The sequence below is a fragment of the Cryptotermes secundus genome, unplaced genomic scaffold, assembly GCF_002891405.2.
Source record: "Cryptotermes secundus unplaced genomic scaffold, Csec_1.0 scaffold1003, whole genome shotgun sequence".
In the NCBI taxonomy this organism is placed as follows: Eukaryota; Metazoa; Arthropoda; class Insecta; order Blattodea; family Kalotermitidae; genus Cryptotermes; species Cryptotermes secundus.
Genome location: NW_019733847.1, coordinates 472,786 through 491,043, shown reverse-complemented (window position 1 = coordinate 491,043; position 18,258 = coordinate 472,786). Strand labels below are relative to the sequence as shown.

Here is an 18,258-nt window from a genome sequence, read left to right as displayed (position 1 = left end):
TGACCAATATAATAGGATATTTATAATTCAAGTATGATCTATTTTATGTTGGTAGTTCAAGAACTATTTCATTCTGTAATATAATGCATCTGTGTTGATAATTCAAGAACTATTTCAGCCCATAATACAATCAATCTGTTTGGTAGCTGAACTATGTTATTCTAAATATAATGAATCTGTTGTCAAAATGGATGCAAGATGTAGACATGATTAGAAATTGAAGGCTCGTTTATTCACAACTGCAATGTCATATGCAGGTTTTAAAACATGAGATAATGAAACCCTTCATACTTCATATATTCTGTGAAATCAGACTTATAATATGTTTCTTTCAGATAACTGCCCTGAAAATGGTTGTTTACAAAGGACTGATGACTATTTTGATTGGCAGGCACCTGGTATTGGACGCAATATTGCATTCTTCATACTTGATGGAATTTTTATCCTGATAATACTGTTAATGATGGAGTTCAGGCTGTTTGAGAGATTTGCATATTTTATACAGAAGTCAGATGTTAAAATAGGAACAGGTGAGGTAAAATTTGTAAGTTTAAGTAACAAATAAAGCAAAAATTAATGAAATGAGATTTAATTATATGTGGTCATGAGTTTGCAGATAATGATGGATATGAAGAAGAATTAGACAGTGATGTTTCGGCAGAAAAACTGAAATTACTTACAACTGAAACTAGTCTTCTGCTGAACGAATATGAACTGGTTCTTAAGTAAGTCATTAGTTACAATCCCCAAAATATTTGGTTTAGTTTATGTCCACTCAGAGAATCTTGATCATTACTATACTGAGCAAGCAGGCTCAAGTAGTGGTTTTCTAATGTGTGTGAGAAGTGGTCAGTTTGATTCTTAGCTGGAATCCTAACTGAGATCCTTCATAGTTTTCTTAAGTTCATCCAGTCAGATTCCATGATAGTACCTTAAATCAGGACATAACTGCTTCCTTCCACATTATTTTCAATTGATTATCCACTAATTACTTACTACAGTTTGACACTGCACAGCAAGAGCTACTAGCACCATTGTCGAATAAGCCATAAATAAACACATAACCATTTACTGAAGAAAATAGTGCCTGTAATCTGACAATTTCTGCGGCCTGCTCAGTTTTAAAGAAAGAACAGTTAAATGCTCACAGTTAACTCTAGACTTCCCCACTTAACATTTTTATTCTGTTGCTATTTCAAACTGCATATTACGATACAGTGAACTGTCGATTAACCGTGGTAATGAAGGGGAGAATTGGCGTGGTTAATTAAAAAGTGTGGAAATACTTACTACTGACCATGCTGTATTAAAACTGAAAGTCATTCAATTACTATTTACTAATCACTGAACAGTGATCCAAATATCTTTCTAACAGAGGAAAGCAACCATTTTTCGGTTGTACTAGGATGGCACAAAAACAATAAAAAATAAAATAAAATTATTGACCATCGTCCTTACATTTGTCATTACATAATCTATGCAGTTCAGAAAGCATCATGAAATTAATTAAGAAACGTAAAGATCTGGAACATATATATGTACATGAATAGTGTTGCTTTTTTCTTAGATACCTGGTCTACTTTATGTGTTAATGTTGTGTTGCAGTGGTAATTATGAGTAATGAGGTTGGATATGTAAGGGAGAAAACAAATGTGAAACATTGTGAGATTTCTACTCACATGTAGGGGCTTATGGAGACTATACAGAATTTCAGGATATTCAGTTGCGGTTAGAATTTAACCAAATATAGGTGCATGTCAGATATGAAAAGAATGGTGACTCTGTAAAATTTGGTAATGAATAGTTGTGATATATTAATTGTGTTTAGTGCAATATGCAATCTTTCAAACCTGTATATTTATAGCGTGAGTCAAATGTCAGAGAAGTATTATGTGAGAAAGTAGAATTGCAAAAAGCCATCAAAATATTCTTTAAACTTTATCAAGTGGCCAATCTGAAAACCTTTATTTTGGTATAAAAAATTTTACACTGGGCTGTAAGTACCATAATATTTGATTTTTGTATGTTGTATGTTAAACGACAATTATTGATGTTGGGAAAATAATAATTTGCGCATTCAGAGCAGGTTTATCATAGCACAATGCTCTAGTTCCATATTCAGTACATACTTAGTTGAAATCTTCGTCTAGTTACCACCTCACAAAAGTCTGTGAGGCCATGACTACCTTCTTCAAAATTCGTACCTATTCACCATTCATGGTAATTATATGTTACATAATCTCTGTAGTTGTAAGAACATTATAAAATGTTGAAGAATAAATAAATAAGAGTTGTATAAATGAAATTTAACTTCATACTTTGCAGGAATGTAACAAAATATTATGGCAAATTTTTGGCTGTGAATAAGCTCTGTTTGGGTGTCAAGAAAGGTGAATGCTTTGGTTTGTTGGGCGTTAATGGAGCTGGCAAAACAACTACATTCAAAATGATGACAGGGGATGAGAAGATAAGTGCAGGAGAAGGTTACGTCAGTCATTTGAGCCTGAAGTCAAATATGAAAGAAGTAAGTGATTTGCATTGATTGATGAGCATGGTGCACAATGTAGCACAAAAATAAATCAGTGTTCTGAGAAATAAATTGTAAAATAAAACCTCTTTACCTTTCTGATATTAGAACCTGAAGGTCCAACACCACTAATACCGAAGCCTGCCACTGGACATGAACCTAAGCCAGTTCTGTCACTTTTCATCCTCACAACCTACTAACCCAAGGTATCAATTTTAATTTTATTCTTCAATTTCCTTCTCAGACTTCTGAGTGGAAATTTTAGAAAATTCTGCATGCATTTCTTGCAATTTTACCCTATCTACTTTCCCAGCCCATTATATGCTGTTCGGTTTCATTAAAAAGGTAAAAAATTACAAAAATAAAAATAAAGCTATCCCTGTCAGAGGCCATGAAGGCCCATAGGGTTGTGAGATATCGAGGCTCCCACATTTTCTAGACAATCAGCTTACAGATAGCGGTGAGGTTGTCAGTTTTATGTGCCAGCCACCCTTTACTCCACAGGAAGATTCACAATTCTAAAAATACTAGTCCATTTGTTTTATTGAGCACAATTACCAATTTTATTTAATTTCTTATGCACTGAATTATCAGCAGACTTAAATTTTTTGTTAAAATGAAAACTCTTTGACACTGACTTGCACTCATGAAACATGCCATAGCATTACATGCTTGCTTATCGTCACTGAACTATTCTTATAAACAGCTTGAGAAATGAAAAACCTGCATAACTTTTGTTCTTCTTCTTTTGTTTTGTGTCTTGTTCCCTTTCTTCTTCTCAATGAGTAGCTGGCTCAGGTGATAAAGGGAGGTGCAATTTCGATCTTGGGCAGGATGCTGACTGTTTTGACTGAGAGTTTTTCATGTTTTTCCTTAGTCCCTACAGGCAAACTGGTCATGTCTGCTTCCTTTCCATCCTTTCCATTTCATTGTATATTATCATCTATTTATTTCAACACTGTACAGTGCAAAATACTGACAGCATTTTTAAGTAAACTGTTGATTTATTTATTTTCCTTATTCTGTGGGTTGGGATGAGACTGGGTCCTCTTAGTATGTCGGCCATTAACGGGCCCATTCTACCAGCCCTGGATAATTCATGGCTATGGAGCAGTTGGTGAATGAGAATTGGCAAGGGAAACAGAAGTGCCACTTCCTCCACCACAAATCCCACTTGACCTGACCTGTGATTGAATCTGGGCTGCTATGGTGGGTAGCCAGTAACCAATCAAAACTGCTGATAATATTCTCCTTCTTCTCCAAGCATCAGTTTCATTTTATACTGGTCAAAAGCTAAAAGTGCCCAGACTTTTCTTTCTCCTCACAGTCCCTCCTTTTCAATTTATTTCAGTGTCCTTCATGACAGGTCCAGCAAGCTGATATTTCATTTAAGAATGCTTTCAAAATGATGATAAATTTGAGAAAGACATTTTTATATAAGATGTTAGAATGGATTATATGATTTAACAGTAATGTATATTGACATCCATTCTGTATGTTTAGGTGCATCAGCTGATTGGCTACTGTCCACAGTTTGATGCTCTTCTGGAAGATCTGACTGGGTATGAGACACTCACCATGTTCTCTTTGTTAAGAGGTTTACCTTCAGCAAAGATTCACTATGTTATAAATTATCTGGCAGACGAACTTCTCTTCAAAAAACATCTCAACAAGAAAGTTAAGGAATACAGGTACAGTAATATTATTACATTGCGCTTTGCCAGAATTTTGGTAGAATGATTTTATAAAATACTTAACACAGATCTATCACACGCACCATTTAAATGGCTAATTTAATGACTAATGACTAATGACCATCACTAATTTTGTATTACAGCATCAATACACTAATATTATTTTAGTAGCGGCTCTGCATAGACATGATCTGGAAAAGTCTTCTTGCATCAACAGGGAAATCCAGACTTTCAATAGAAAATTAAGAAAATTGACCAAATTTATGTCACATGTAAAATTGCTGGATATCGCTTTAAATAGGGAAGACTTTACCCGTCATGGAATGCACCTGAATTCCAAAGGGAAAGAGAATGTGGCAAGAGCTATCGGACAGTGTATAAATGAACAGTTGATTAGACAGGTTAACAATGTAATAACGTTACCCTGGGATAGGGTTAATCAATATCCTATTTCTGTGGCTGATACTGTGGACCCTGCTAGATCATGTGCATCTGCAGTTATATTAGATAATTTGAGAATGGACCCTGCTAGATCATGTACATCTAAAGTTATATTAGATAATTCGAGAGTATCTACTAGATCTAGAAAGCCACCTATTACGAGATCAAATGATTTTTTATGGGCAACCAATTAAATTCAGCTAAAAACAAATTAACTATTATACATCAAAATATTCGGGGAATTAAGAACAAAGTTGACGAAATCTTAATCTCTCTAATGGATATTACACCTCAAATCATTTGCATATCTGAACATCACATGAAATCAACTGAGATAGAAAATGTAAATTTTAATCAATATATTATAGGTAATTCCTTTTGTAGACAAATTTATAGTCATGGAGGAGTATGTATTCTTATTCAAAAAAAAATTCAATTTAATAGTATTAATTTAGATCAATATAATAAAGAAAAAGATATAGAAACTTGTGCTTTAAAATTTAAATTTATGTCCAAAAATATTATTATCATTTGTATTTATAGATCCCCTGTGGGAGATTTTTTATATTTTTTAAATCAGCTGGAATCATTACTAAATAAGATATATAATCCTACAAATGAGATAATTTTATGTGGTGATTTCAATGTAAATTATTTAAATGATAACACTAGGAAAGATTGTTTAAACTCACTCCTTGCTTCTTTTAATCTCTGTAGTATAGTTAATTTTCCGACTAGAATTTCTCATAATTCTTGTACTTTAATAGATAATGTCTATATTAATAGCGATTTTCATGAATTTTCTGTTTATCCACTTATAAATGGTATGTCTGACCATGATGCTCAGGTCATTGTTTTTAATAATATCACTGTCACAGCCCATAAACAGATATTTTACCAAAAAAGAGATATTAATAGCTATTCTATAGATCAATTTAAGTTTTTATTAAGTTATGAAAATTGGGAAGAGGTTTTTTTGGAATCTAATGTGAATATAGCTTTCAATAAATTTTTGAACATATTTCTTAGAATTTTTTATTCATGTTTTCCCATAAAAAATTTTCGATATCCACATGCACAGAAACCATGGGTAACATCCGGTATTAAAGTTTCATGTGCAAATAAAAGAACACTGTATCTTGTTTCCAGAAGCAGTAGCAATCCTAATATCAAAGAACACTTTAAAAAGTATTGTAGAATCTTAACTAGGGTTATAGTGGCAGCCAAAAAATTATATTATAATACACTTATACTAAAATCTAATAACAAGACTAAAACTACATGGAATATTGTGAAAACTATTACAAACAAAAAAGGATCTGTTGATAATATAATTAAGATAAAAACAAATGATAAATTGTCAGAAAATCCAATTGATATTGCAGAAACTTTTAATAATTACTTTTCATCTATAGCTGAAAAATTACTCAACAATAAATTTTATAAACAATCTCCTGATAATAATAAGGATTTTTTATATTATTTACATCAAAATTCACACCAGTTATTTCCAAAAATGAACTTTAGTAATACTAATTCTTATGAAATTAAAAAAATAATATTGTCAATGAAACCGAAGAATTCTCATGGCTATGATGAAATATCATTGAAGATTATGAAATCTAGTGCCCCGTATATCCTGTCTCCCCTAACATATCTATGTAATAAGATACTATTAACTGGTATTTTCCCAGATAGGCTTAAGTTTTCTGAAGTTAAGCCTCTCTATAAAAAGGGTGATAAAACTGAAATCTCTAACTATAGGCCAATCTCACTTCTTCCAACTTTCTCTAAAATCATTGAAAAGATTATTTATAGAAGAATTTATTCTCATTTAAATAGGAATAATATATTGGCCAAGGAACAGTTTGGATTTAGAAAAGAATCATCTACTGAAATGGCAACATATAATCTTTTAGATAATATATTAACTTCTTTGGACAAAAAAGAATATGTGGGTGGATTATTTTGTGATTTACAAAAGGCTTTTGATTGTGTAAATCACAATGTCTTACTGGAAAAATTGAAATTTTATGGAATCTCGGGTTCAGCAATAAAACTAATGAAATCATACCTTGAAAATAGATATCAAAGAACGATTATAAATGATAATAATTTGAATAAAGTATCCTCTAAATGGATGATGGTCAAACATGGAGTGCCACAAGGCTCTGTACTGGGACCACTATTATTTCTTATTTACATTAATGATTTCCCATCTTCCTTAAGAAAACTAGCTCAGCCTGTATTATTTGCTGATGACACAAGTATTATTGTATCTAATTTGAATCCTGAAAAATTTAGAAGTAATGTTACCTTAATTTTTAATGAAGCAATGATATGGTTTAAAAAAAACTTTTTAACTCTAAATTGTGATAAAACACAGTTTTTACAATTTTTCCTAAAGAAGCATAGAGAAATAGAAATCCAAAGTACAATTACTAATACATTAATTACAAATATTAATTGTTCAAAGTTTTTGGGAATAAATATAGATAGTTCATTGTCATGGAAAAATCACTTAACTTTATTATCAGTAAGACTAAGCAAAGCATGTTTTGCAATAAGGGCAATAAAACCCTTTATGTCATTGGATACAATAAAGACGATTTATCACTCTTATGTGCATTCAATATTGAAGTATGGCATTATCTTTTGGGGTAATGCCCCTTTTAGTAAGAACATTTTTAAAATACAAAAAAGAATCATAAGAATTATGTCTGGATCAGGAAAATATGATTCTTGTAGGGAATTGTTTAAAAAGTTACAAATATTGCCACTCCAATCTGAATATATTTTTTCTTTGCTTCTCTTTGTTATTAAGAATAAAAATTATTTCAAATTTAATACAGAAATACATAATATTAATACCCGTTATAATTACAATTTACACTTACCCTTTACAAATTTATCAATTGCACAAAAAGGAGTCCTGTTCTCTGGAAGCAAATTGTATAATAAATTACCTTTGAATATTAAATCATCATCTGGAGAAATTAAGAAGTTCAAATTTTTATTGAGAAGATATCTCACTGAACATGCATTTTATAGCATTGATGAATTTTACCAAACTACTTCCCGATGAATATTTTTATAATACTTTATTAATAATTTATTTTTTAACACACGATTACATTAAATTATGTAAATGATTTCAGACTATTGTATGACTGTGACAGGTATATATGATATTTAACTGGTATGTGAGGCGTTATATTTATTGCTTATATTTATCTTGAAACTAAAGCGCATAATAATCTTTTGTACTTAATATATTTTGGGTGGAATTGTATATAGAAGATTCATGTTACTGATAATTTAAATTCTTTGTTTTAATCTGTTTGTATTTAATGAAATTGTTATTACACTGTGTACTATTTTATATCGTTTTTATTGTTTATCTTGACTGTTTCAATGTTTGGAACTTATTTTAATATTATTATTGACATGTTCTATATCCAGGGTTGTATTTCAACCTATGTTTTGGATTTACTGAATTTGAAATAAATGAATGAATGAATGAATGACCTATGATGCTGAAAAAGAGTATGTTAATATATCTTCAGGTGCTCAGCATAGCTTCCAATAAACTTCAGATTATTGTACATAAATTGTTTTGATACAAAATTATTAATGGCTTGTCTAAGTAATATCATTGTTCTCAAGATCTGTGGCAGTCACATGCCAAGGGAGATGTGGATAATGGTTTGCTAAAGAAGAAGCTAATTGTTTACATTCTTTCAACAGAAACACACATGTGTTGTGTGAACGAAGATCACAACTATTTCTCTTTTTTATAATATGTTTATTTTTTCTTGATCTGTGACTTCTTTTATCCTTTGTTCCTGTTAATGAAATTTTCCCTTCTTGCTAGTGGTGGTAACAAGCGCAAACTTAGCACAGCAATAGCTCTCATAGGAGATCCACCTGTTATATATTTGGATGAACCAACCACAGGCATGGATCCTGCTGCTAAAAGACATCTTTGGAATGTGATATGCAAAATCAGGGATAGTGGTAGATGCATCATCCTTACATCTCACAGGTAAGCTCTCCAGATTAATAAACAAATTGTCACAGACATTTGTCTATTTTCAGAAACAATTTTATTTTATATCCACTTCCCCATGTGTTCTTGAAACTGAGATAAAATTAATTCACAAGATGCCTTTGATTTAAGTATTGATAGAAATTAATAAGTCTGTAAGACAGTTGAACTACAAATGACACAAACTCCGTCCCAAGTGCAAACAATATATATTATATGTCTTTGATCTTGCTCTCTTCTACACTACATGTTTCGGCCTCTATCAGCCATCATCAGGTGTATACTCTTACGTTACTGCCACACTGAACCCAGTCTAAAATTTAACATTTAAAAAACACATTGTTATTTTCTTTGTTATTATCAACATCTACCTCGTTGATATCTGTCTGGTATGTAGATTATTTTGCACACTTCAATTTTGGTTTTCCTGTAGTAGCACTATAAAATCTTTAGTTATAATTTAGTTATAATATATATTGTTTGCACTTGGGACGGAGTTTGTGTCATTTGTCACGTAGAGTGCAACAGGATGCTTAAATATAATATTGTAAACAGTTGAACTGATGAAACAGAGTCTGCTTGGCTGTCATGGTTCAATATGACCAATGCTTGGGGCTCACATTTTCTGCTGTAGTTCCTATTGATATTAAGATATATTAATTCAAAATATTTGTCAACATTTTCTGCTTCATATTTTGTTTATATGGGTCGTTGTTATTACTTATTAATCAGTTTTTGTAAAACAGCATGACAAAATTGTGTATCTCAAAGCTTAACAGTAAGAGTGCAAATATGACAAGTTTTCAAATAGTAAAAATTTATAAGAGAAACTTGCAGCATCAACCTGACAGCAATTTCCACAATTCTTTCTGTATGTAATTCATCTGGCAAAGCTTCTACATCTCTGAATACTACCAAGCTCCTTCCTTTATTGCACACTTCTATAAGTAGCCAAATGTCCAGAGTTCTTAGAATTCCTAATATTAAGATTTTATACAATTTTTTTATTCTTCTGTAAAGGCTTAAGTTGAATTTTGTCAGCAGTTATATATATATTTTTCCATGGTCAGATGCTATTAAGCACTTAAGTCTACTTCTTACACACTGAAAGTTTCAAGTGGAAAACTGTCCAGAAGTCCAGAAGTAATGAGTAATGACAGCTCGTTGATATGTAGGTCTTCATTCAACTTATGCCCTTTGTAATGATATAGCCCTTCTAATTACTTCTAGTCATTATTAATCATCATTAGGGAGGCCATTGAGATTGAACTCCATCCCGACAATATGAACAGAGAGGTGGGGTTTTGTCTCAGCAAGTCATGGAAGCCTCTCATCTGTTCCCTCAAGTAACCTCCGAAATAAGGCAGACATATAGGCCACTCAGGTCCATTGCAGCCCCCAAGCTACAGGGTTAATGCCCTCCATTTAACCTTCCCTTCTGTCCCCCTCCCCCTAACACATACTCTATACCAGCTCTGGCCCACTACCTGCTGGCTATTCCACCAGACCCTTCCCCTCCCCCTCTCTACTATTCTATGTAGCCACACTCCTCTCCTCTTATACAGCTGTGTTTAATCGACTGGACTCAGTCTGTTGCACCTGCTCTTCTGGTTTGCTTGCGGATTTCTTCTTGTCTTCTACCCTGAAGACGGAGGTGGTATGTTCCTCCGAATCGTCGGTTAACACATCCCAGAAGACGGCTTTCTTCATTATTAATATTGTTTTTTTCAGTATGGAAGAATGTGAAGCTCTCTGTACCCGTCTCGCCATAATGGTGAATGGTTGTTTCAAGTGCCTTGGCTCAACACAGCATCTTAAAAATAAGTTTGCAAAGGGCTATACGCTGATTGTGAAAACCAAGAAAACACCTAATTTACTGGCCAATGGTAGTACCACAAGTAATTATAGTGTTCCTTCGAAAGGCATTGATTCATATGATCTGCAGCCTGTCAGGCAATTTGTTGCTGAATCATTTCCTGGTAAGTGAAAATTTGTTCTTAAATTATGCAGTCAAGGATTTGAACCATATTGCTAGCTGACATGCTAATATTTCAGATACTGTGTGAGATCTGGTGTTTTCATCATAGTGATTATGAAGATTTGTTTATGGTCTATTTAATTGTCAGTAGCACAGACTATACAGCTATACAGCTAAAATGTTGAAAACCTCTGGCAGGCAGTGGATATTAACAATAAATTGAGGAAAAGCCTTCAGTTGCAGAAACTTAGCATTGAGATATTGACAGATAGAATAAACGTCAAATAACAAGGGAATGAAATGGGGATTCTCCTGTCATTCAGCATTCACTTGTCTTAATTTATGTATATAGCATGATATGCCATCAGGTTTAGAGGGAAGAAGTGGCCTCAAGATAATAAAAGTAGTCATGGACATATTGACTAATATGGCATGGGTAACTAGAAAATGGTGGTTCTCCAGCCTGAGGGTTTGGTGTAGCAGTAAATGATCTTTCTGAAATTCCACCCCTCCCTTTTCCTAAATTTAAATATACTATTTTCTGCGTTGTAATGCCATGTAGTCTTGCCGACTTCTACTGGGATACATGAGGTTACATCCCAGATGATAGTAGTCATCACTGCAAGAACCTCAAATCCAGCACTTTTCAAATTCTTTTGGTTAATGAAATCATGCAATAGGCTGTGAATGTAGCTACATTCAGAAAACTAAATAAACCATAACGATTTCTAGTGCAGAAGTATTTTAGAAACAGTCACTTAGAAATCTGAGAAGGTTACTGGAGAATGAGATGAAAATGTACATTAGGGAACGAGATTGTGAGGATGGAGGTGGATGAAATTGGTTCAGGATCATGTTCAATGATGGCCTTTGGTATTAACAGTATTAAACTTTTGGAAATTACTACCAGAAAGAAATTTTTAATTACTTATGGTGTAAGATATTATATACTGTTTGCATCTTAATGAGGATGGATAAATATTGAGATATCATTGCCATCCTTTTCTAAAATTAAAAAAAAAATTGATATGATTTTCATAGTCAACATTATCATAATCAGTTTTCTCCATGTATTTTATCTCAAGTGAGAAATTGAGATTTAGGTTCTTATTCTGTGACTTCTGTAGGTTGATAATTTCATGGTGGTCGAACTGAGCAAGCTCACTTAAGTGGTAACACTTCCGGCTTGTATTTGGAGTGTGACTGGTTCTGGGACAGGTTATAGGATATCTCGACTGAGATGTTTCGTGATTACCTCAGTCATTCCAAGAAAATGCTGGGTTAATGCCTGAAATTAGGCCACAACTTCCTGCTGACACATCTTTACAATTCATTATTCATTATTCTTTCCAATCAATGTATTATCTGAATTACTAACAGTATTATTAAATAAGTTAAGAAAAAATACTGTGATAGAAGTAAGCCTGTGAAATTGTCTATATCTCTAATTTTTTTTATTGCTAGTGGGGTGGGACTAAGTCCCTTGTACTGCGGCCACTTCTGGCCTATTGTACCAGCCCCAGATGATAGGTGAGGGTGATTGTGGAGCAATTGGTGGAATGAAGATTGGCAGGGGAAACCGAAGTACTCGGAGAAAACCTGCCCCAGCGCCACTTTGTCAACCACAAATCCCACTTGACCAGACCCGGGATCGAACACGGGCTGCCGCAGTGGGAAGCCAGCGACTAACCGCTTGAGCTATGGCACGGCCCATCCATATCCCTAACTGATAGTGTCACAGATATCTAGGTCCCAACAAATGCAAAGTATAATTTACATCTGTGAAGAATACATAAGGAGACTGAACAGTTGATACAGTGAGGTGGGTATTGGCATGTTTGCAGGGGCTATGCAAATGGAGGAATACCAGGGTCTCCTAACATACTGCATTACGAATCCAACATTAACCTGGGCAAGGATGTTCGGCATGATGGAGAAGGCAAAACACCAGCTCAACATTGAGGATTACTCTCTAGGGCAGACCAGCTTGGAACAAGTTAGTTCATTCATGGAATAACCACTTCCAAATTTAGTATGTCTCTTACTTAAAAAGAAATTTGTCTTTTTCTGAAGGGCAGTGAAGATGTCAAATGTTATGATAATTAATAAGGGACATATTTTTCAACACATTTCAGCATTTATTATTTCCATTAACTTTGTTATGTTTCATACGATATTAGTTTGGATTGTATTCACGTTAGATTTTAGTCATAATTCTTTCAGGTTCAATACTGATACTAAGATATTTTGTATTATATGCTCACATTCACATCTTCACTGCTTCATCTCGTTCAGGACTGGATTTAACTTCACATTTGCAAAATCTATTTTTTGTTGATTGGTATTCTAGTACTGGTTAAATAATATATTGTAAATACAGTCCTGTGGAAGGTAATTTCTCTCCTCCCCTCATCTACAGAGTAGGATAATATCCAAAAACAAGTTTTGGACACCTTTGACATAATTTTCACAAATTCATCATCATTGCAAACAATTCTGAGTTTTATTTGTGCTGAATTTCTTTTTCCTTCTAACAGCTTCTTCCAACACTTACAAAAAAGCAACGGTGTAATTTAGTAATATAATTTTAATAATTTATTACCCTGTTGTTATTTTTTGTAATTCTTAATTCCCTCACCTGAAATCTAAGATAATGCCTACAACTTTTTTCTTCAACTATATATTCACAGTCATGGTAAGGAGATTTGTCTTTACTGATATATAAACTTTTATTTTGGCAGGTTTTTCTAACATTTACAAAGAAGCAAAGAGAAGAATGATACAGAACTGAACACTAGATACAGATAATGTGATACTGTGATATCCAAGCAGAGGTGTACTGATAATACTTCCTGCATCAGTTACCAGTTCTTCAGCAGCAATGCAACTTGAAAGTTTTTGTTTCAGGGATGCTCAGGGAACCATTCTAATCTTCATTACCCTGAGTGCAAAAATGGTATATGCAATGTTGTAGTCTAGCAACTTGAGTGCCATATATACACAGTATATCATTATGTTGATATATTGCTTGTTACAGTATTTGATCTGACATAGAATATAGGACTGTGTGTCAACGCCCATGATTTTTAGAGTTGAGAACAACCACATGGATAATAGGCGATGGTTCAAGTAACTACGTAGGTCGTACTGAAAGTCATGAGCAACAATTTTTTATAAAGTAACATGCTTTATTATTGACAAACCAAATACGCCACCTCAATCTACAGACCTTTCTTTATTTTTCCACATAATCACCACTTCTGTGTACACATTTCTCCCAGCGTTCTGGGAGTTTGAAAATTCCCCTTCTGTAAAATTCCGTTCCAGCCATCCAAAGACACTGACACACTGTTTTCTGAATTCAGCGTGCTTATGGAAGTGTGTGCATGGGTGCGAGCAGTGTTCGAAGATGGGTGAAACATTTTAAAGATGGGAACACCAGCATCGAAGATGAGCCTCGGAGCGTTCGTCCTCAAACAGCCTTAACTGAACGCAACAAGGAAAGAGTGGATGAGATCCTTCAAGATGACATGCGTGTGACTGTGGACACAGTAGCCCAAAAACTTGGAATAGGGCACAGTGCAGTACATGAGATGATTGAAAGTTTGGGCTATAGGAAAGTTTGTGCTCATTGGGACCCGCGGTTATTGACCGAAGACCACAAAGGTCACATTGGAAGCAATTGCAAAGATGGGGTGGGAAGTTCTTCCACACCCCTCCTATAGTCTTGATCTGGCACCCCCCAACTACCATCTTTTCGGATTTGTGAAGGATCAGCTGCATGGACAACGTTTTGAAACAAGGGAGGCAATTCAGAAAGCTGTGTGTCAGTGTCTTCGGATGGCTGGAACGGAATTTAATAGAAGGGGAATTTACAAACACCCAGAATGCTGCGAGAAATGTGTACAAAGAAGTGGCGATTATGTGGAAAAATAAAGAACAGTCTGTAGATTGAGGTGGTGTATTTGGTTTGTCAATAATAAAGCATGTTACTTTACAAAAAAGAATGTTGCTCATGACTTTCAGTACGACCCTAGTAAACCAAAATAATCACTTCATCAGAAAACGAAGGAGGCAGGAATGTGATTTCTGCAATCCTAATATTGTAAAGACTATGAAAGAATCTAAAAATTCTTTTCCCAGGCAAGTACAAGTGTTGTCATAGCCATGAAAATCCATCCACAGAATGGTCTTAAAGTCACTGTGTATTTATACTGTTACATCTAATATTTATCTTTGTGTACAAATATAACCTTCACAATTTCCTTCAACTTAAGTAGATCATCACACATTTCACTGAAAACATCCCTCTGATTGAACTGATAAATATCTTTGAAAACAGTATGTACATCAGGAAATATCAGGAAACCACTTTCACTGTCTTTTACAACTCAGGTAAGTAATGTACTATGTCCTTTAGCAATGGAAATTGGCAGTGTAGTGGCAATTGGTGAACAGGGACTTCAGGATTGCTTTCTATAATTCAAGTGGCTCTTGCAGATGTTTCTGGAAGCACTACATAATTCTGTAGCTCATGCTATGAAGTTATCTCTTGCAAAATATAACTTCTATAAAGGTCATTAATGAATTATGAAATGTCTGTTCATATCTGAGTGATTATTTAGTTGAATCTCTTTTTGAGAAGATTCAGAGCATCTGGTTCAGAATATTCCAGTTACCCTGTTGCATATAGTGTTTTTATCATAATTTTCTTGGTGTTAACACAGTTTTTACATAAATCATACTATAGTGAACTCTTGTCAGGTGATAAGCCACAATACAGAATAGAAATCTGATATTTCAGAATCTGTGTTGCCATTGTCAGAGATACTGAAGCCGTTTCTGTAAGTGTATTGATCACTTGTGTCACAAATGGCATCAGTCCCTAATGATATAGACAGCTTCCAGTGTCATATTTTAGTTCCATATTGATGCTTCTAACTGCCTGAGAAGAATATATTGCATGTAGTCATCATGAAAACCTCAGATCTTACATGGAAACTGTGCTGTAATTGAATCACGGTGTGACAGTTCCTAGGACATTGTACTAATCCATATTATGGTGATATATGTGTATACAGAAACGGAATTGAGGTTCTGTTACTTGCATTTACAGTGGATTTTGTCAAATGTGACATAAATATCTCCATTAAAACTTAAACTTTTGGGAAAGAGTCAGAAATGATACAGAGTGATTCACTTGGAGGAGACCAAGATGTAATAATTGAAAATCACACAATAATTCACCAATGAAAATTAAATTTGAAAAGTACATACCTTGATAGATATGGAGATAATTGGAGCACAGGAGATTTTTAAATCAGTTTTGTTCTCCCTGGAGACAAAGACTGACACAGTATTCCATCTTTGTGAATGTTTATGCCAACATGGCAGGAGAGATTACAACAATTTCATTGGTAATATCTTGTTTTCGTAAGTAAATTACTGCATAATTTACAATTTATTAACATGGTACCTCCCATGAGTGGAACACCCATAGTTTGAGTGTCTATTGGAGTACCATGAACTGCAAGAATGTAGATCATATTCTGACAAGACAAGTAGTGCTAAAATCATGTGACAGTGCTAATCAAGAGTGATAGGGGTGATAAGTTAGGAAACCCAGATGAGTAAAAAGGAATGGAAATAAAATTTTCATTCAGAATATCAGTTGTAGATGAATAATAAACGTATAAATATTCCATTCATTACAGTAACAGCTGCTGATATGAAAATTCAAAATGTGGAACTAGGCCAATATCAGGTGACTGGATCTGATAGGGGTTTCAGAGTGGATACCAATAATTACCATTAATTTCCCTTCTCCCACACACTCATTAGTACCTCCTATATTTTCCAAGGGTTCAGAAGCTGTTTTTAGCCATATATTTCGCTGTTAACAACATACATTTTAATAAGGAAATATATTCAAATATTGGCATCACACTCAAGGTAACTGTGTACAACTTGTAAACAAAAGAGTTAAATCTAAATATTCTGACAGGAGATTATGATTATTGTTTTCTATGTTGTCCATCACCTTGAGTTTCTTCAGACACAAGATTCTAGAAACCGTATCTGTTTCTGTGATCGCGTGTAACATAGAGAAGGTAAGTAGGAGCCTTTCGTCACTTAACACCTGATAACAGAAACATATCTGCTTTTGGACATTTTTGTTGTAAAAACTCAAGACAGTGGACAACATTCAAAATAATAATCATTTATTGAAATGAAAGAGTTATTTATTTTAAGTCACATAGGATAAACTCTTTATTTAAAATGTAAAATGTAAGGTTAATTTTTCTCGACAATATAAATTTGTATAGATCACTGGTTTTTCAAACTTCATGTACAACATACATGTTGTACAAAATAAATGTCTTAATCCTTATGATTCAAGTAGTTACTATAGGATTCTGACGATGGTGTATAACACACTGATATATTGGGTTTTTGGACTTTATCCATCATCTTGGTTTTTAAGATAACTAATAAAAACACGACGTTTCGGAAACTTGATCTGTTTCCATCCTCAGGTGAAGGAAAACACCTATTCTGTTGGGTCCGTTAGAAAGAGCTAGCCTCAATTACTGGACAAACCGACGCAAACCTAAAAACCTAGGACAAACCTAAAAACCAAGACGATGGATAAAGTCCAAAAACCCAATATATCAGTGCCTTATGATTCAGTTATGCCATTTTGTTTAGTGGCATATAGGTACTGTCTTTAGCTGTGATGAGGTTCTGTAAATAACATTTCAACAGCCAGAACTTTATTAGACTGATGCAGAGGCAGCAGCAAGCAGGGGAGTCTATATGCAACAGATATCACTTCCAGCCAATAAAGTTTCAACATCATCATCATAGGTTTCATTTAAACACACATTATAAAAATGAGCTGAACATAAGATCTCTGCGTTAGTTGCAAGCATTCACACAGTGTCATTCTAGAATTAATCACTTCACATAAATATAAACACAACATCCAGCACTGGTACTCCATGGCACATGTACTGGATATAATTACACTGAAACACTACTATCTCGACTCCATTCTTGAGAATATTGCCATGTGTTGGGGTGTGTGACTATAGATGGGGTTCGGACTGGTGAATGGATTTACTGACCACTTCTTTTTTATTATTGCTAGTTGGGTGGGACTAAGTCCCTTGTACTGTGGCCACTTCTGGCCTATTGTACTAGACCCAGATGATAGGTGAGGGTGATTGTGGAGCAATTGGTGGAATGAAGATTGGCAGGGGAAACCGAAGTACTTGGAGAAAACCTACCCCAGCGCCACTTTGACCACCACAAAACATGCGCGTATTGGAATGCAATGTTGTGTCAAAATTTCAAAGCAATTGGTGAAAAACTTTCGGAGGTTTAAGATCAGGACCAAACGAACAGTTACATTTTTATTTATATAGATTTACAGTATGTCTTGCATCTATTAGGTATACACACTAACAGCAATTCTATGACGGCTTTAGCAATGGATGATGTGGGTGCACGTTAAAAAAAATACATGGTCATTATATTATAAAGCTGTTTCTAATTGGAAAATCAAAAC

At 34.0% G+C, this 18,258-nt stretch overlaps 1 protein-coding gene across 9 annotated transcripts in view; it reads left to right on the top strand.

Annotated features, from left to right (window-relative positions):
* The window catches only part of LOC111868283 (ATP-binding cassette sub-family A member 3), a 78,527-nt gene extending 64,629 nt beyond the window's left edge, over window positions 1–13,898 (top strand). For all 9 annotated transcript variants that reach the window (XM_023858803.2, XM_023858809.2, XM_023858806.2 and 6 more), the window contains 8 exons: window positions 336–530; window positions 617–725; window positions 2,326–2,524; window positions 4,031–4,218; window positions 8,537–8,707; window positions 10,442–10,689; window positions 12,533–12,684; window positions 13,430–13,898. In XM_023858803.2, coding sequence (XP_023714571.1) covers window positions 336–530; window positions 617–725; window positions 2,326–2,524; window positions 4,031–4,218; window positions 8,537–8,707; window positions 10,442–10,689; window positions 12,533–12,684; window positions 13,430–13,468 — 1,301 coding nt within the window. In that variant the 3' untranslated portion in view covers window positions 13,469–13,898. The remainder of the gene's footprint in view (window positions 1–335; window positions 531–616; window positions 726–2,325; window positions 2,525–4,030; window positions 4,219–8,536; window positions 8,708–10,441; window positions 10,690–12,532; window positions 12,685–13,429) is intronic.
* The last annotated feature ends 4,360 nt before the right edge of the window (window positions 13,899–18,258 follow it).